We start from the raw sequence: 21,248 nt of genomic DNA on the forward strand, positions 1-21,248 counted from the left end.
AAAAGATTTTTAAAATTTAAGGACCAAAATAGGAGTTCAAAAAATGTGGGGACCAAAGTAAAACCTGGCTCAAAATGTAGGGAACAAAAAGATACTTTTGTCTAAAATATCTTTGAATGGTTTACTTCTACTCTACATGCTTACATTTGGATTAGGAAATTCAAATAATAAATTTCAGTATAACTTGTTTGATATGAAATTTATCATTGTATTGGTTTGAATTGCCAAGATTTTGTTTCAAAAAAATCATTGTATTATGAATTTTAAATAAAATTTTTACACTTAATATTTCAAATCGAATATTATATAGAACTTTAATCCATCTATAAATTCTAAAGAGAGAAAATTGTATAATTTTCATAATACATAATTCAAGATATTTAAATATTTGTTTTGAAATATAGCCATCGCAATTAATTATTATTAAATTATACATCTAAAGTTTTTTTTTTTTTTTTTTTTTTTGAGAAGAAATTTAAGGTCAAGTTATGGGTGCAAGTTTAAATCATTGATACCCATTGATGGGTAAGAAATTGTGCAACATTTGGGCCTGACGGATTCGAAATCATGGGCCGACATTAAGCAGGGGCCCAAGGCTTAGCCTCGCTGAAAATGCTTGATACGCACGTTTAAAATCCAAGGGAATCCCAGAAAATCAGGAGGTTTGCACTAGGGTGATTCTAGAAGATCCGCCTTGATGAAGAGATTCACTCTACAAGGAAATATTTGCTCATCACGTTTGGGATTTCAGGAAAAAGAGTCCTACAAGGAAAAGACTTCTAGTCCAAGGAGGAAAGACTGACTTTCTTCTACTATAAAATCCTGAATACTCTTGCAAATCAAGGTACGCAAAAAACAACCTCTCTAGCACTCTAGAGTTGAGAGCAATTCTAACTTGATCGTTGGAGGGTATTTGGTCGACACCACACCGGTGCCCACGGCGAGACCACTTTCTTTTTCTTTGCAGGTTACTAGTTGCGGCGGGCGTGGACTGTGCGGCTCACTGGTGATTTCACGACATCATCAGTTGGCGCCATCTGTGGGAAATCGCGAGAAAGATTATCGCCTCCCGGACATAAGAGTTGCATGGTACTCACTCGCTCAATGGCCACCACCAGCAACGCCCAAGGAGACGAACCACCAAGATCCACCACACTAGAAAGGCAGGTCCAGACCCTCATGACGGCGGTCGAACGACTCACAAAGCAAAATCATGATTTGGAGGAACAGCTACGTCAAAGGGATGCAGGACCTAACCCTCAGGAACGAAACCAGGAAGGTGACAGTGCCGAACGAAGGGAGCGGGAGAATCCAGAGGACAGCAACATCCCAAGCCGACAGAAGCGGCAAAACGAGAGCCTTCCGTCTCTCACGGATCCTGCCCCCCTACCTATCATCGCGGAGAGCTACGACGATAAAAGAACTGCCCACAAAGTGGAAGGACCGCCAAAACGGCTAAAATTTTTACAAGTCCATAAAATGGACGGTACTTTAAAAGTGATATAACCACCACAAAGTGGACGGATAACCACGACGATAAAAGAACTGCCCACAAAGTGGACAGACCGCCAAAACGGTTGAAATTTTTACAAGTCCATAAAATGGACGGTACTTTAAAAGTGATATAACCACCACAGAGTGGACGGATAGTCCACCTAATAGACGGGTCCAATTAGAAGTGAGATAAATACCACAAAGTAGACAGATGCCAAGGTAAATAAAAGCTTTCAAAAAAGTAGACGGATCAAAAAACCAATTTCACCCATTCGCGTGTTCACAGATTGGACGAACCCGCCAGAAAGTCAAGTTTGTCCAAATTAACAATTCCCATACAGATAGACGGAGAGAAAAATCCATACGAATGCAAATCTTAATCAACAACAAAAATATGCATAAACATATTGTCAAAAAAAAAAAACCATTGTTCGAAATGAAGGCTGACATTGACGGATAAGTACTCAAAACATACGAGGAACAAACCGTCCTCAAAAATACAAAAATTACAAGTGATCAATCTACTTTCTTAGGGTCGGCATCCGGAACCTCCTTCAGCATGGCCGATTCTCCGTCACCCTGAGCTGTTTCATCCCCAAAGAGGTCCTCCGTATTTTCGGAAGCGACGGGAATAGCAGAAGTCTGGCCTTGGTCGTCAACTTTGATCATTGACACATCCAGCTCGGGATAGACCTTCTTGATCTGACGAAGCGAGTCGTCAAAGCCTTGCAGAAAAGAGTCTGCTAGCTCACTCAACAGGGAGTCTGAGTCACGGTACTCCTGGACGGCCACTTCTTTAGCATGACGGATCTCCTCCTTCAGCTCTTGGATCTCCTTCTCCTTCTTCTCCAAGACTGTCGACGCCTCGTTCGTCTTCTGCTCCAGCTCTTTCCTTACTTTCTCAGAGAGCTCCAGCTTCTTCTCCATATTGGACTTTCATTTATGGAGCTGACCAAGCTCTTCCTCCGTCTGTTCCGCCTTTGCACGCACCCGGTCCAAGGTACTCTCACGATTAAGACATCGATCTAGTAATCCCTTCATCATGACCAAGGACTACAAACGAAAAGGGAGCCCGTCACATAATGAATTAAACAAAAAAAAAACAAAAAACAAAAAACAAAAAAAAAAGAAGAAAAACAAACATAATTGACGGACATAACTTACTTGAGCAACAGCAAAGAGGCCCGTCTCTCCCATAGCCTCCGTCGAATGATTTCCCAGGTCTTCATAATCCTCCGCCGTGATAATTGACGACAGCTTCTCTAATGCGAACTTGGAGTCGTCACCGAGGAGGGGAGGAGGTCTCTCTTGTTTGGTATCTGGGGCCTTCATAAAATCCTTCCCCGTCCCATGCTTAGCTGGGGTGACGGTCTTAACACCCTCAACCATCAAGCCAACCACTGGTTCGAGAGAAACCTTGGGTTGTTTAAACGGACGGTCGGGTTTTGATGTCAGCTTCCTCTTCGAGGATGGAGCCGACCCCTTTGGCACCACCTCGCCGGATTCCTTCTTCTTGACGGCTTGAGATTTAATTAAAGCTCTCCTTTTTGCGTCTTGCATCTCTGCAAAAAAATGACGGATGAAATTAAACTAAATACAGTTAAATAAATGGCAGTAAAATCGACGGGCTTACGTCTATGAACTCGCTCGTCGTATCTAATGGCTTCTTGAGTGGGCTCAAGACCGTCACAGTACCAATGTATGGTCTTCGGATTCACCAACTTAGCCCAGGTCCTTTCCTCCGGCTTAGTTTTTCTGCAGATCTTTTCAAGGAAACTGAACTCCTCAAGGCTAACTTGCGAGCGCCGTCTACCTGCAGAGAAAGACGATCAGAATATACATATAAAAATGGACGGGTATGAAAAGGATTACGAAAATAGGACGGGTGCATACACAATTGATTTATCACTCCCCAGGGTTGTGTCAACAGGCATGTACTCCGTCTCCCCTGGACGGTTCATCCATCTGTCACCCTCCAGGAAGAAGTAACGACTCTTCCAATCTCTATTTGAGTCTGGGGTCTCAAAGATCACCTTCAACAAGGGGCTCCGACTAGCAAAACTATACATCCCCCTTGATCTATCAATCTCTTCTGGACGGTAACAGTGAAGAAACTCACAAACCATCAACCTCCTTTCTCCATCCGACATTGCACCGTAGAGAATCTCCATTGCTATGAAGACCCTCCAGGCGTTCGGAGATATCTGGGTGACGGAAAATCCCAAATAGTGCAAGAGTTCCCTATGAAATGTAGAGAGCGGGAACCGAAGTCCTGCCTTCAATGCTTGCTCGTATACTCCAACACCTTCTACCCCTTCATAGTAACACTTCTCCGACACATAGGGTAGACGGATGGAAATGTTGTCCAGAATTTGGAAGTTGGTTCTAAAAGTGCTGAAATATCTTTCCCTGATGACGGATGTGAACCTATACACTGTCCACTTTGGTAACATGATGAACTGCCTTAGTCCATCAGCACCTACAACGGACTCCAGTGCTTGATTCCCGTCATCATCAGAACCCTCTATTTCAACTATCTCCATATCCTCATTTGTTGAGGATGAAGAGGAGGCAGACGGACTCCTATCTTCGCCGGGACTCTCTTGGTCTTTATGACCGGACGGGTATACATCCTCGTATTCCGTCCCGTCACGAACCACCGACTGGTTACTGGAAGCACTAGACATTTCCTACAATTGACGATGAAACCTAAGACTGACGGGTTTGAAAGTATTGACGGGGGTAGTAAGCCTAATAAAAATGCAAGGACGGAAATGTAACTTGACTATGATATTAAAATAAGTACTCACCACACTTGGAACAGTATAGTTGACGGTTGGTGTGATCTGCGGGTACCAGTCCTCAACGGAGTGCTCTGACAAGGGTGACGACTTCGCTCTGACAAACGATTTCTGGCTGAAAATAGTAGAAATGGAAGAGTGATGCGCTTTATATATATGGGAGATGCACGGAAGACGAAGCGACGCTTCGATCCGATACAACACCCATTCCGAGACTGACACGTGGCATACCCAATAAATGTTGACAACCTGTCAGCACGCATCAGCAGATTGTACCCTTTGTGGAACCGTCAACTTTATGAATCTTCTGCCGACGGGTTGATCCACCTGGAAACGTCAGCTTCTCAACCATCATCATTGTGAACCTTTAATCGTCATCCCCAAATTTATCTAAACCGTCACCCTAATGCTCCGTCCATTAGAAACAATGACGGACCATAGGGTGAAAGGGGCAAATGATGGGTAAGAAATTGTGCAACATTTGGGCCTGACGGATTCGAAATCATGGGCCGACATTAAGCAGGGGCCCAAGGCTTAGCCTCGCTGAAAATGCTTGATACGCACGTTTAAAATCCAAGGGAATCCCAGAAAATCAGGAGGTTCGCACTAGGGTGATTCTAGAAGATCCGCCTTGATGAAGAGATTCACTCTACAAGGAAATATTTTCTCATCACGTTTGGGATTTTAGGAAAAAGAGTCCTACAAGGAAAAGACTTCTAGTCCAAGGAGGAAAGACTGACTTTCTTCTACTATAAAAGCCTGAATACTCTCGCAAATCAAGGTACGTAAAAAACACCCTCTCTAGCACTCTAGAGTTGAGAGCAATTCTAACTTGATCATCGGAGGGTATTTGGTCGACACCACACCGGTGCCCACGGCGAGATCACTTTCTTTTTCTTTGCAGGTTGCTAGTTGTGGCGGGCGTGGACTGTGCGGCTCACTGGTGATTTCACGACATCATCACCCATGATCTAAAAATAGGACTAAAAGAGTTATAACTTAATAACTAGCATATTTTGGTGTTTTTCATAGAAATTATTAGAGTTCAAATTTCCCACTCCTTTGTCATAAATCTTAATGGTTGAATTCAATAAAATTAAAAATTAAAAAAAAAAATCAGAGAAGTGCATTTAGTATTAAAAAAAATAGATTCAACAACATTTTCCTTTTTTTAGAAGGAATAGATTCAACAACTTAACACATGCATAAGATTAGATTAGATCAAACATAAAAGAAAAAAAATTTCAAAAAAAAAAAATTTAAAGAAGAAAGAAAATTAATTACAATTGCGCGCAAAGAGAAGCATCATAGTTGTTGTATGGTTATGATGTCATAGAAACATCATAGAAAGAAAATTAATTACAATGACATATGAGTAAATCTTGTGTCGCAGAAAGTGGCACAACAAATGCCACAACTCGCCCATGTGGCAAGTTGTGATTAGTGACACTCCTCTACCAACCACAACTCGCCACATGGGTGAGTTGTGGCATTTGTTGTGCCACTTTTTGTGGCACTAGAAGTACTCATGACATATTGCATGGTTATGATGTCATCAATGATATCACCATGAAATGCATCTTTTGATTTTTAAGAGAAAAATTCTAATACCACAAATTTTTTCACAACTTCTTGTCCTAACTGTGATATGATAGAATATAATTGATGAAAAAAATATAATGAGTTTATGTGTAAATGATAATTAATCACTCACAATCTTCTACGTCAAAATTATGACAAAAAAATTGTGGAATAAAGGCAAATCACGCAAAAAGAGAACTTAAAAGGTTAAAATGAGTTTTTAATCAAAACTCCACTTTATTAATGGGTTACAATGACACCCACCATTCTGTTATAAAAATTTAATCATGTTTTGTTGTAAGTTATAATTGGTTTAGAAAAGGATACTTCGCCCATCTTATAATAAGGAAAAACAATATCAATAAGCGCACAACGATATAATAATCAAGGGCGGATGGGGAGGGGCAGGTGCCCCTCCTGAACTTTAAAATTTTTCCACTAATAATCTTATAATGACTTAAAATACCTTATTCCCCCCCTCCCCCCAACAAAGGACAAAAGAAAAATTTCTCAATTCACCGTACCTTTTTTAAGTAGACTTCTACACCTATTATAATTCTAATATATAAAACCAATGAGTCCCACTTAGTAATGATTAAAAGAAAAAAAAAAATCTCTACATGGTTTATTGAATAGTAGTCTAAACACAAAAGCTTGATGGACTAGACAAAAACATACTATAAGTCTACAACTATAATATAAATTGTAGGTCCCACTTGGAAATGATTAAAAATATAAAAGTTAACAACCTTTCTACTCGCTACACCTACACAAAATAGGATTCAGTACTAGCATAGAACTAAAAAAAAAAAAAAAAAAAAAAAAAAAAAAAAAAAAAAAGTGTATATATAAATTATATATACACTTTTTTTTCATAACCAGACCGAATTAATGGCCGGTTCCCAGTTGAACCAATCGGACTGGCCAGTCCGGTCAGGTTTTTAAAACCATGTATATAATGCAAACAAAGCATGTCTCCCATCAAAAATAAAAAATAAAAAAATAATCCGTGGAGGAATGATTGCTTAGTCACATATATTGAGAAAAGATATATTCAAGATTATTGAGTGTAAAGAAATCATGTAACGGTTTCAAAATATGAAAAATCATCGAGGGTAATTGAGTAAAATAAGCTAGGTGTGAAAAAATAAATTAGAGTTTACATTTTATGTTAGATTCTGTATGACAATTAGATTATCATATAGTTGTTTGTTTATTTTGTTATTAATATCGATTAATTTTTTGTGGAACTCGGGTACTGTATATGTAAGGTTACACAGTACTCGAGTACAAGACACACACAACTCGAGTTTAAGAGGCTTGAGTACTAGCTGGCATTTTTTAATCCCCAAAATCTAGCTTAGCTAGTGCCATGGTGGAATGCTCATTAGGAACTCGAGTTTCTTAAACTCGAGTACCATTTAAAACTCGAATACTAGAAAAGTGGTAGATTGCTATTTAGTTCCAAAATAGTGTTAGATTGGCACAAATTTTGCAAAAATGTGATTTTGACTATTTTCACCTCATAAAGGGTCATCATGAGTTTAAGAGCAAAAAAGTCCTTTTCTGGGTGGAAATTAAGTTTTTAATAAAGTCATGAACGAATAATTTTCATTGGTTTAAATTTTTTTCAAAGTAAGCATGACTGCATGAATATATGGAATTTAATTTAATTTATTTGCTCGGTCTTGAGGACTTAAGAGTTTTTTTTTTTTTACAAGATAGAACTCTATTCTAATCTAATCTAAGTGTATATATGTGTAAAACTCCCTTCTGGAGACTTGAACTCCAACCTTTGCCCCCTACACCCCACAAGCATTTAAACTTGTGGAGTGACTACCGCACCAAGGGTGTGCAGTTTAAGAGTAATTAAAAATACTATTTTGGTCCCCATAACATAATTGTATAATTATTAGGCAAATTAAGTCATTTTGATTCCTCCATTTTGGAGTTACATTTAATCTGGCTCCTACTTTTTGATAATAATCAATTTAGTGCGCGTTTGGCAAAAATTAAAAAGCCAGCTTATTTTACTATTCAATTTATTTTTGCTACTATTCATGAACTTCACTGCACTTTTTGGTACTACTTATGGGTCTCACTATATTATTTTAACTAACTTTTACTTTTATTTATAATACTTTTAGCAAAAAGTTTTCAATTTCAACAAAATAAGCAGATTCCAAACAGACCTTTAATTTCTGTTATTTTTAACTTGTGATCAATTGGTCATTGCTGTTAACTCATTAATGAAAAATGCCTACATGATAAACAATTGCATTATTGATGCACACGTGGCTAATGTAACAATATAAATAAATTGATTACACATTTAAAAAAGCCACATAAGCAAGTCGCACTGAAATGGCCCAATCAAAGTTTCCCACCTCAAATAAAATTCCAACAAACACTATTAGAATCCAACAAAACACTTAAGAGAGTGAAACCAGGAAAGCAACATAAAGAAACTCACAGTGACCCATGTTGTGTCACAAAATTCTAAAACAAAAGTACACTCAAAATTCAGAACTCATTAAAAAATCAAAACCATCAACACCATAAGAAGTACAACAAAAGCTATCACAGGACCTTTGTCTCCATAATTCAAACCAATTTTTCTTTCTGTGGCTTTATAATCCAAGATTTGTTAAGTTGTAAATCGAGATGGTGGTGTTGGAGAAGGAATAAGTTGTAAATTTTTTTTTCAGAACTGCAAACTGGTTATGTATAAGGAGAAATATAAAGAAACATAACAAAATCTCCACTCCTAAGAAAACTTGTGGTACCGTATGTGCTCCGGTGTTCAGGATCTCTTGACACAGTTCGCTTGTCTTGTCGGAGACCTGGAGCATTTTGGTGACTATATTTGAGAATTTAGAGGGAGATTTTTTGGGTTTTTGTTAGTGCTTTGGTGAGTTCGAATTTTTTCTATTGAGGTGGCAAGATTTGATTGGGCTAGTTGAGTATATGACTTGTTTATGTGGCTTTTTTAATGTGTAATTGATTGATTTATATTTTTATGTTAACCATACAAACCAGTTGTCTAGTAAGTATTTTTCACTAGTGAGTTAAATGGTAGAAAGCAAATTAATTGTTAGTTAAAATTAATTGAGATCAAATTAACTTTTACCGAAATATAAGAAATAAATTCATTGTGATCCAAAAATATAGGTACACACTACAAATGGCATTTTTTTTCCTAATTTTTAATTATCAAAATTAATTGATTTTTATGAATAAATGATTGATTTGATAATTTAGAAAATCCATCTCATTTAGGGTCAAAAGAGTGCCAATCATAATAATAAAAGCACCATTGATTTTCTTAAAAAAAAAAAAGAAACCTTTGATTTATCCCTCAAAAATACCCAAAGAAAAGGCAATAAAACCTTAAAATTTTCAAAAATTGGAAAATATGCTAAATTTTAATCAACCAAATAGTGTTTGATTCTGGAAAATAAATATCCATCAGTAGTCTGTGTTAGGTTTCCTAAGATTTCGTTCCTATTTCATGTTTCTTGTGGATTCTTTCAATCTAGGGTTAGTAATGAATTTATATGGACATACATGACCAATCACACACACCCAAAAAATCCCATTGATTGGTAGTAACTCCAAAGACGCTTGGAGCATGTACGAGGAACATTCACGAACACATCTTGCTTGTCGCCATCACGAGTAGTCAAACTTCCCTCCATTGATGCCCTCCCTTGACTATATATGAAATTACACTCTCCGTGAAATGTCAATCCCCATCTAGGGTTAGTAATGAAATTATATGGACATACATGACCAATCACGCACACCCTAAAAATCCCATTGATTGGTAGTAACTCCAAAGACGCTTGGAGCATGTACGAGGAACATTCACGAACACATCTTGCTTGTCACCATCACGAGTAGTCAAACTTCCCTCCATTGATGCCCTCCCTTGACTATATATGAAATTACACTCTCCGTGAAATGTCAATCCCCAACCCATGTAGGTTTTTATAAATACAATAATTAATTCTATACCTCTCAAACCGTTATTTTATTAACTTAGAATCCGTTTGAATACTGCTTATTTTGCTGAAAACTTAAAATTGAAAATTGAAAATACTGTAACAAAATAATTTTTAAATGCGTGAATAGTGGGTCCCATGCACTGTGCACGGAACCCACTAGCAAGTCTGTGTCCCACGTAAAATGCGCTTCTGGTATTAAAGGAAAACACAGACGCCTGATAAGTTCTATCCAAACGCTCATTAAATATTCCATTTCTTTAAAAAATTAAAAAATTAAAAAAAAAATCTTGCAAATTATGAACAAAAGAAAATTCTCCTCCTTGAGGTTTGTGGATAAATGAAACTCAAAAGTACAATTGTAGAAGACATTAGGAAAAACACTTGTAATTTGTAAGCATAGTAAAGTGCAAATTCTATCAAAGTAACCAAGAGTCAATCCTATCGCTTTTGGAAATTCATTGTCCTGATAGCCAAGGCAAAGATAAATGCAAAGAACACTGCAAATCCCACAACCACAGCTGCAACCACTCCCAGAAAGTCATGTCTAAAACCAAGGTAGCTTTCCACAAAATCTTCCACTGTTAAACCTGTGTCGAGCGTGTTCTTCAAATCTCCAAACTGTGATGCAACAAGTCCATATAAAGTCCAAGCTGTTGGACATATCCAGTAGTACCATCTCCACCACACAGGAATCCTCTGAAGTTGTCAAGGTAGAGACAGAAAGAAAAAAAGTTATTAAGTCATCAACATATGTCTAGTACAAAAGAAACCTAGTGTCAGGAAAATTATTAAAAGCCAGCAGCCCTTACAGTTCTTGGGATCACAAATCCAGAAAACAGGTTCCATATCCCATAAAACGCAGCGGAAACAATGGAAGCAATTTGGTGTGTTGGTGTCACAGCCACACACATCATGCCATAATAGGTGTAGTACAAGAGAGTGAAGTACATAAAAAATAGATACCAAAAGAATTTGGTGACAGTCCATTGAAATCCAATCATTGAATAAACAATAACACCATACACCACTGCTTGTACAAATATATATGGCAGCTCAATCACAACCTGGGAAAAAGAGAGAGTGAGGCATATAGAAACTGAATAAACTTACAGAGAATTAATCTATATGAAGTTTGTAAAATGAGTTTATGACCCTTTTACCTGAGCAAATGCATACGGCAAGGCTGAATACATTCCAGCCGCCCTTTCTCTATAGAACACTACTCGTTCGACGGCCACTACTGGCTGCACAGTGGAAGCATTTTGGACCCCAAGGAAAAGCACAGCAACATACATGGAACCCATTGCATTAAATAGATCTCGCTGCTTTGAGCTGAAATTTGCAAAACAGAGTTGAATCATAATGCAGAAAATTAAGCAATAAGAATTTGAGCTTATATATATTTCTAAGTTCTCAAACCTACATTTTGGAGCCAAGGTCCCAGAACATTGTCCCAAACAACAATGCCACGAAAGCCGTAAAGAAAATTTTTACAGCAGTGTAATGCGTGTTACGATAATATGACCAATGTTGTTTCCATAAGCAAGCAAAGCATTGGATGAACAACGAACGAGAGTATTTAGTAGGGAAATAGAGATCCTTTGAATTAGGACCAGGTGTGCTCAGTTCTTTGATTAGTGCCTTGTTTCTCCTGAATCATATGCCACACAGTTGTATAAGCTTTTAGCAACAAGTTGAAGGCTTGAAGCCACATAACGCTCACAAGGTTTCTTAGCATTTTCTGAAAATTGGTAGCTAATCCTGTGGTGCATAACATACATACCTATAGAGTTCTGAATTTATGAATATTTGAGCAAAATCAACCCCCAAATCGGCTTCACGTGCTGAACTGGTTATTTCCAACATCCAAGTCGCTGGGTTATAACCGTCTTTGATTTTACTGACTCCTTGGATTCCCTAGACAAAAGGAAAAAGGCATATCTATCAATATTCTGCTACTCAGATTAAGATTTGAAGTTGAAAGTCAGATATATATATATATATATATATATATATATATACACACACACTTTTGGGGTCCATTGCGTTCTACCTCAAAATATTTGATTAAGTGATGAGAATGGTGACCAAGCGACCCTACGTATATTTCTTGTCCCCCACGCTTCATAAGGAATAGCTGCAACCCCATAATTTATTTATCATATTCGAAGTATTAGAAGAGAAGGAACAAATAATAAGCCCCAAGTTTGCGTTCCATTAGAATTTCAGATTTCTCACCTCATCAAATGCTTCGAATATGTCAATGCTCGGCTGATGGATAGTGCAGACAACTGTTCTTCCAGTGTCCACTGTGTTCCTAACAGTTCTCATAACAATTGCTGCAGCTCTTGCATCTAGCCCAGATGTTGGCTCATCCATGAATATTATAGAGGGGTTAGCCACTAGCTCAACCGCAATGGTTAGCCTCTTGCGCTGCTCAGTGGAGAGACCACTCACACCGGGCAACCCAACTATTGCCTGCCTCAATGGCTTGAGCTCCACAAGCTCCATAACTTCCTCAATGAACATCTGCATCCAAGAATAGAAATCAAGATTATGGAATGCTCTTGCTGCTTGTGGCTGTCTAAATATTAATTTCTTTAGCCAATTGTTCATTAGTAACTTGAGTTTTAAAGATTTTATTAGTTTAAGCGAAACAATACTGGCTAAATGATGAACAAATTTATTTAAAGTCAATATAAGATTAATTATCATCAAGGTTGGAAGCTGAGCAGGGAGAAGACAAACTACAATTATCTGAGCTTGATCGAAATTACAGCAGCTGGATCACTGCTCTACGTTGGGGACTTACAAACCAATTCTGAATGGTCTTGGCTTGTATATAAATATGGGATGCATTAAAAGAAATATTATCAATATAAAACTCAAAACAGATTTGGTATATAATATCAACCTGTCTGGTTTCAAAACGAACTTCTGAGGACAAACGAAGCCACGCTGAATAGACCAAGGATTCATAGACAGTAACATGAGGGGAGTGGATGTCATTTTGCTCACAGTATCCACAAATCCGGGCAAATGTTTCTTGCTTCTTTGGGTACCCAGAAATTGTAATGTTCCCTTCTATATATCCCCCAGTTTTTCTACCAGCCAGCACATCCATTAGAGTAGTTTTACCAGCCCCACTGACTCCCATCAAAGCTGTGAGAATACCAGGCCTAAAAGCACCACTCACACCTTCCAGAAGCACTAATTTATCCCCAACGACACCTTGATTCTTCATTTCCTGCAAGTGTAGTACATTAAACTAGGCCTGATATGTTTGGAATACAAGTTTTGTTCACTTTTTAACATATAAAACAGTATATTTTATTTGGATGTTAAAACAATAAACAATAAACAATTTCAAACACTCATTTAAGTACCTGTGGCATGTCAACAGAGTATATAATGTCATCAAAGGTGATTGAATGTGGTTCAAATGGAAGAATCATTCCTTTTTGCCTGCTTTTGTTGGCCTCAACAGCAGCGTCTATCACCAATGATGATGAATTTGACAAGGTACTTCCAGTTCTAATCTCATCCCCATACTCTGCATGTCAATAGAAATGTAATTGGCACCTAAAGCATAACAAAGAGATAAAACACACAAAACACTAATAATAGGATATTGTATCACCTATCTCAGTGTCATGAGTTGAGTTATTCCTTCTTTGTCGTAACTGAGTGCCCTCTTCTGTTCTGTCATTGTGTTCAGTGCTTTCAGACTCCTCTGTTTTAATGGCCTGCGGCTTCCCAAATGCTGCACAATTATTTGTACAATACAAACACATAAGTTTCTTCTACTTGTACAAGTATTAAACTGAGAAGATTAAACAAAAATTAAGAACTAAATTGAAAAGGTTTGTGATACCCACGGTTAAGGTAAGTAACAGCCAGTGTGAAACAGATGTTGAAAAGTAATACAAATCCAACCATTGCCCCTACGCCTATCCAATACCAATATGCATGTGGAAAGAACCCACGGGACATCAAAACTGCTACTCCCAGTGTTTCCGTTGAGTTTGCGAGAACCTTAAATATGAAAGTAACTTGAGACATCAGAGGATACACCAAAATTAAAAGACAGAAAATGGCTCTTTTTTAGAATTTACTTTGCCCCAGCTTTTCCCAAGAAACTCATTAACCACTATTGCATTTTGAGCATACATCAAGGGAGATATCCAATAGCCCCATATCCACCACTTTTTTATATCCGCTGCAGCATTAAGGAAAACAAAAACAAAAATAAATAAATAATAAAAATAAGCAAGAAGCATCATGGTAGGTGCATCTAAATTTGAGAGGAAAAAAAAAAAAAAAATTCTGTAAATTGTATATTCAATTTCTTAATTTGTTATATTATACCTCTTGACAGGACAAATCCTCCCAGTGCAAAAAGTGTGATCAGTGCACATAAACAAATGGTGTTAACAATAACCACGCTCCTGCCCATTGCTGCGATAAATCGGAATAATGCAGAAGCCATCTGATTAACCAATGCAAGCAGAAGGTATTCCCTAAACAATCTGCAGTATATACATCCATATATCATTTGGAACAGAATATGTCCCAAAAACATCTTTGCAAATTGGCAATAAATTGATTATAATTATTACTTTCCCACCTTCCGACATTTGGGTCAAATCCAATGATAAAGTAGGTAATGAATACCCATACAGCAGCTTCTATACAAGAAATGGGAATCTTGAGGATCCATGCTGGAAGTGCATACGCCCATGGAGGATAAAAGAGGAGGTCCCTTTGCTTGTAGAAAACTGGAAGCCTTGCAATGGTCATGGAAAGCTCTGCCAATCCATTAAACAGAGCTGTAATCACGCTAAAGAACAAAGCGCCGGCATAAATTCCTCCATCCTTTACTGAATCGCGGTGCATATTGGTTCGTAGAAAAAGCGTTGATGCAATCAGTGCCACTATAGTAAGCTAATTGCACATAGAAAAGGATATGTTAAAATCATGCAATACCAAGAAGGGTAATACAAAGATTCAAATGAACTAAAAATCCACCTGGGTAAACTTGAAAATGTAGACAAATGAATTCCTCTTCATAAGCAACAATTCTCTGGAGAAGCAAGCTTTCAAGAGTTCCTCATTTCTAAAACCATACTTTTGAGTTGTTAAAGCAGCTGGGTGGCTCTTGCTCTTGTCAAAAGGAATTGCAATCTCATCTTGAATCCCCCTTCGAACATGGAATGATTGGAATGCCTCGACAAACTCATTGACTGTGACAATACTGTAAGGTTCATTTTCACGTGCCCAATACTGCTTTTGATCTTTATGTGATGTTACCTACAATATTTATTATACAGAAAAGATTTAAATGGGAAATGGAGGTAATGCTAATGTTTAGGAGATCAATTATTTATGTTGGAATCGATTAGACAGGCAAACCTATATGTATACTTACTTCTTGAAGGAAGTCAGCTACACCTTTCCTCTCAGGACACTTAAAGCCCATGGATTCAAAAAACTCAAGAACGTGTTCACGGGGACCCTGGTACACAATTTGGCCATCGGAGAGGAGAATTATATCATCAAAAAGAACATAAGTCTCTGGTGCTGGCTGAAGGAGTGAGATGACTGCAGTTCCATGGAGAATGTGAATCTTTTGCTTGATTGAATTCACTATTTGAAAAGTTGTCGAGCTGTCCAACCCAGTAGATATCCCATCCATAAACAGGGCTTTGGCTGGTCCAACCAGCATCTCACCTTTGAATTAATTATTGGAGACATAGTTAATTCGCAAGTAACAAAAGTTTTATGTAAACTAGTCTCGTACCTGTGCATTGAGCATGATAATTTTTGTAAGGTGGTCTCATTAAATATTTTATTAATACTATAATTTTAGTTATTAACTATTGGTTTTTTATTAGTTTTTAAGTTAATAAAAACCTTAAATACCTTTTTTTTAACCTTTACACACATATATATAATGAATCTTTACACATACCTTTAAGAAAACTCTATATATTTCACTTTTTTAGATGCGTAAAATTATCGATTACTACTTTATAATGATAATGGCTAATTAATTTTATATATATATATATATATATATATATATTTAGTGATCTCATTTGTAACGCTTCTTACCATTATTATATATTTAATAACTAATGATTTGCATAACAAAGATGATAAATGAGAGGTAGTATTGTTCATTAGATTTTTGAAAGTAATAATGTATGAAAATTATATATATATATATATATATATTATAAATAAGGTTAAATGAAATGTCAAAAAAAGGGACTTTTAAATTTTCTAACTTTATTTCTTATGTAATTTCTACTACTACTACTACTACTACTCTCTCTCTCTCTCTCTCTATCTCTCTCCCCATTGGCAACCTATTGTTTTCCAAAATTTGATTATGATTCTATGACATTAAATATGCATTATTAGTTTTTTTTTTTTTTTAATTTAGTGTTTCTAACTTGATTTGTTTTGTATTTCATTCTTTCTTTGATGCATTGGGTGTGAGAATGAGTGTTTCCCTAGCATTACTCCACTTAATGTGGACAATTTTATTTATTTAATTTAGGCAAAATATTATATTTTAAATTTTTTAAAATGAAAAAGGAGTGGAAATATAAATAATTTAATGATATATATGGGGGATGTGAATGAATTTAAATGTTAAATAAAATGATATGAGAAAAAAATAAAAATAAAATATATAACAATAAACACTAACTTATCCAAATAATTCTATGTAATATAATAATAGTACATTCTTATATACTATTTTTAATTATTTATAATGCAATATGATAACATTTAATAATCAAAGTTGTGGGGCCCGAGAATTTGTGAGCCCGGCCCACTTCATAATAGGGACCAAGATCCAAGCCAAGGAGAATAATTTCCGAGGACGCAAAGTAAAAATCTAGACAAGGCCCAAATATATGGCCGAGGACGATCTTATGCTCGGCACCTCACAAAACGCCTGAAGAAAAGGACAAACTCAGTACAGGGGCAGGACAAGGGATAAAGCTGCCAACATCGTAGTACAAAACCCTGCATCTGACAGGCCCATACTCCAAACCATGCTATTTAACTTTCCCAACCACCCCCAACCACTCTATGTATGGATTGACAGGACAGGTCTATACCCCAGAAAGTGAAACTTATACGTGGACACTGAAAGGGAAGTAAACACTAGTATAAAAGGGAAAGAGAGCCAAGGGAAAGAGGATCCCCAGGAGGGAGAAATCCTACAAAAAGGGAGAAGGGGAAGGATACTACGCTCCTCGGACCGTGTCCGAGGACTTAAACCCCACAAGCTGCATCGATGTAAGGCTTAGCTAGTCAAGCCAAGTCCACCCTCGTATAAGCTTCCATAAAAATCACGACTAGACCGCTGTCCGGTGACCAAGGTCCAGCCTTTCAAGCCCACACTCTACAAATTATATTGTTCGGGCCCTTTACATACGAGCCCAATATCATTCTTGGGTCGTTAATAATTGTGTCCCTACAAAAGTCATAAAAAAAAATTTTAAAAATTCAACCAAAACAAAGTTTTAAAGAATACAAAACTTTGTCAAGCTAAAATAGAGATGCAAGAAAAATAAAAATGAAAATCCACCAAAAAATTGTGGGAGAAAGAGTGGGTAATAACCATTTTTTGTGAGAGAAAATTATGTAAAGAATGGAAGAGTTAATAACAAATTTATATTAAGAGGATGATAATATTAAAAAAAATAAAAAAAAATAAAAAAAAATAAAGAAAGATAAAAGGAAAAAGGAAGAGTGATATCAAGGTAGAATGTTTGGGGAGATGAAAAGGTAAAGAGAAGGAGAAAGGTTGGAGAAAGTGTAAATGTTAAAAACAAAATTAGTACAATTTGATGAGCACAATTTTCTTTTATTTGAATTTAAGTAAAATATTACATCTTTTATTTTTTAAAACAAAAAGAGAGAGAAAATATAAATAATTTAATGATAAGGAGGACGTGGTTGAATTTCAATATTGAGTAAAATAGAAGAGAAGAAAAAGAAAAGAAAAATCAAAAGATATAACAATAAACACTAAATTGTCCAAATTATACTATATAATGGAATACTATTTTATTTTTATCTACTATCTTTAATTTTTTATAATGTAATTGAATAAAATTTAACAATGAAAGAGCAAAATAATAATAATAATAATAACTTAAAACACAACTAAATCATATCAACCTAAATTAGAGTTCTTAAAAACACAAAAATTTATCAACCTAAAGTGGAGATGCAATAAAAAATAAAAATCCACCAAAACATTGAGAGAGAGAGAGAGAGAGAGAGAGAGAGAGAGAGAGAGAGAGAGAGAGAGAGAGAGAACCTTTTTGTGAGAGAAAACTATGCAAAGAATGGAAAATAGTAACAAATTTATAGTAAGAGGAAAGGGATAAGAAGAGACAAATAAAAGAAGATGAAGGGAAAAATGAATAGTAATATTAAAGTAAAGGGTAGTGAGAAGATGAAAAGGTAAGGGAAGAAGAAAGGTTGAAGAAAATGTAAATATTTAAAAATTAAGTGAATGTAGAAAAATTATAGGAAAATTGGAAAAAAAAAAAAAGAAATATATATAGATGTTAAAACCAACAAAGATGAATATGTAAAGTCAATGATCTATTTATATATATATATATATATATATATATATATTGTAAAAAAAAATAGGAATAAATAATAAATAATAATTATGCGGCGAATGACGTGGCAATGAAATGGTGCAACAGGAGTTCAGCAGTAATAAATGACACGTTTCAGCTTTTAGTAATATATAGATTTGTGTTTCCAATTGAGTTTACCTATTGCAACACGCTTCTTTTGTCCTCCGGAGATGCCCCTTACCATTTGATCCCCAACTATGGTATCTGCGCACACTTCCAATCCCAAAACCTGTAATGAGGTGGACTCAAATAAATAATAAATTATGGAAACCTATTGTGGAAAATTTTCAATCCATGCTGATGTTACCTTTAGAACATAATCTGTCATGATGCTTGTCTCCTGGCCTTCAGTTGATACTCCCTTAAAATAGCAGAAGCCAAATAAAAACACATAAGTTGTCAATCACCATGAGTGCAAGTTCTCTTCAATCTTGATTTGAGCATAATCCTTGATGAAAAAATGAGCTAAACTGCCTATCATTTTCTGAGGTTGAGAATAAGTCAATGACAGCAGCTTCTTTCTTACCTTCATGAAGATATCGATATCTGGATCAGGCATAATATTGGCTGCTTTCTCTCTTCTAGACAACTCTACTAGCATCTCTGCAAATTTTTGAAATAGTATGCAGGAGACTCATGTTTTACAGTATACACACAAATCAATCAGACCACATTCTGAAAATTAAACTGCCTGAAAGAAAATATGAAGTGGAAACCCTATAAACTGACTAACCCTGACGCCATCCAACTCCCTGGCATCTTGCAGAGAAGGCCAATGTTTCCCTCACAGTCATTTCTGCAATATGGAGATCATGCTGACTGATGTAGGCAGCAGTTCTCTGGGGTATAAACTCACGCAGGTCATGGCCATTATATGTCACCCTTCCTGAGAACTAGAGGAGAAATTCCAGTTTCATATTGGAGATTAGACTAATCAGCTGAAAATATAAAGCTACATATTGAGAACCAATGAAAGGATTAAAGCCTTGATCAAAACTTTATTCACCTTTAAAGTCGGATCAAGCTTTCCGGCCAAAGCTAATAAGAGCGTGGTCTTCCCGGAACTTGGAGGGCCTAATAGCAATGCCATTCTGGAAAATGCATATGAACAAAGTAAGAAATCAGTGCCCCAATATTCTAAATTGAATAAAAATTTCCAACATTCATAACTCAGTTCAAGAATATGAACTGAGCTTGCCTTCTTACCTGCCAGGCTTAATGATTCCACTAACATCTTGAAGAATGGACAAACGCTTCTTTTTACTTGGAAGAATATGGACATAGCTCAAGACATCCTTTTAAAATCACAGGGCAAAGTAAACGGTAAGAATCAAAATAATAAGAAGAAGAACTCTAGACAAACATATATGATAGATTAAATACATCAAATTTATATAATTGTGACAAATGTTGTGTGTTACAAATTGTTACCTCCAATATGTTAAAAATGAAGCTAAAAAGTGTAGGCAAAGCTCTGCTCCCAACATTGGTTTCTGCTTCTACACTTAGATGCTCAAATCGAACTTCAATTGTGGGAACATCAATTCCAACTCTAACAAATATCAAATATCAAGAAACAAGAACACTTACAACTGAAAATTCACCAAAGATATAGACCAAACCGAAATAATAATAATAATAATAAGTTAAAATGTAAGTTTTGTGTGCTGGGTACAACTTTTTTTTTTTTTTTTAACTTTTTATGAAAAAAAAAAAAAAAAAAAAAAAAAAAAAAAAAGATAAAAGTATTAAAACTAGTAAGAAAACATACCTATCTATGCGGTTCCTGAGCTGCAACAAGAACTTCTCATTGTCCTCCTCGGGGATCTTCAGCAACCTATCAATCAAAATCTTCCTTTCATGAAGTCCAAGATTATGTATATCGATTTCACTGGTCTCGCCTTCCTGTGTAGTTAGTAAACCTTTCTTCAACCGGTTGAAAGTAGGAAGCTTTTCGAGGGCAGCCCATTTAAGATCTTCTTCATCTTCTTCCTCTAGTGAAGATTTCGAGTAAGCTTCCAGGCCACCACTCCTCCATATGGAAGAACTGTTTCTTCGAAAACTATTTCCCGCATTATAAAGGTCAACAGTCTCCATGTTTTTGCAACAGCGGCTAAAAAGTTATAAAACCCACCAAGGATTTTTCAAACTCTATATATAGCTTACTCCAATGGTTATCACTTCTTCAATAATTGATGAAACCCATCAAAACCCAGAAATTATTCTTCAAATTTTACGTGAATAAGACCAATATTTCAATCTTTATTCCTAAAAAATCCGACGAAACAGGAAAAGCCCACCATGCATGTTTAAAAAAACAACCATATTCTGAATGAGAAAGTAATACTAAGGAATATTTGGTGGTGGAGTTTGAAAAATATTATTTAAGTGTTTTTGCTAAACGTGTGGATATATGTAAAAATGTATGTAAATGTATTTAAAATGCTCAAAATATATGCTACTTTGAGCAGAGATACTTAAAATTCACTATTAATTGTGCAGAGATTTGACAATTCTAGTTTTGCTCAAAATGTTCACAAGGATAGGTTTTTTTTTTTTTTTTTTTTTTGGTATAACGGTATTGGAGTCAGTTTAAAAAAAAAAAGTAAACGGTTTTTTTTTTTGGGATAATCAAAGTATATCGAGTATTGGACTTTGATTGTTCTTTCTTAATTCTTCTTCGA

At 36.1% G+C, this 21,248-nt stretch overlaps 1 protein-coding gene across 1 annotated transcript; it reads right to left on the bottom strand.

Moving 5' to 3' along the window:
• Positions 1-10,216: 10,216 nt before the first annotated feature.
• Positions 10,217-20,661, bottom strand: LOC115992734 (pleiotropic drug resistance protein 1-like). Its single transcript, XM_031116957.1, has 24 exons — positions 20,336-20,661; positions 19,996-20,116; positions 19,771-19,859; positions 19,571-19,655; positions 19,298-19,457; positions 19,091-19,167; positions 18,872-18,925; positions 18,703-18,793; positions 15,312-15,613; positions 14,912-15,193; positions 14,511-14,827; positions 14,252-14,412; positions 13,999-14,102; positions 13,762-13,918; positions 13,524-13,646; positions 13,270-13,436; positions 12,798-13,130; positions 12,122-12,412; positions 11,937-12,020; positions 11,667-11,800; positions 11,307-11,534; positions 11,044-11,215; positions 10,693-10,947; positions 10,217-10,579 (listed from the first exon to the last, which is right to left on the bottom strand). The coding sequence occupies exons 1-24, from the start codon at positions 20,659-20,661 to the stop codon at positions 10,322-10,324; spliced, it is 4,371 nt and encodes a 1,456-aa protein (XP_030972817.1). The 3' UTR covers positions 10,217-10,321.
• Between the last annotated feature and the right edge of the window lie 587 nt (positions 20,662-21,248).

The sequence above is a fragment of the Quercus lobata genome, chromosome 5, assembly GCF_001633185.2.
Source record: "Quercus lobata isolate SW786 chromosome 5, ValleyOak3.0 Primary Assembly, whole genome shotgun sequence".
Classification (NCBI taxonomy): Eukaryota; Viridiplantae; Streptophyta; class Magnoliopsida; order Fagales; family Fagaceae; genus Quercus; species Quercus lobata.

Excerpts from the sequence above, each read along its gene's own strand:
- LOC115992734 (XM_031116957.1), bottom strand. The coding sequence starts at position 20,661 with ATGGAGACTGTTGACCTTTATAATGCGGGAAATAGTTTTCGAAGAAAC. Across the intron at positions 11,801-11,936 it reads ACTTAATCAAATATTTTGAG|GGAATCCAAGGAGTCAGTAA; the intron begins GTAGAACGCAAT and ends CCTTTTGTCTAG. Across the intron at positions 10,948-11,043 it reads TGCCGTATGCATTTGCTCAG|GTTGTGATTGAGCTGCCATA; the intron begins GTAAAAGGGTCA and ends TCTTTTTCCCAG.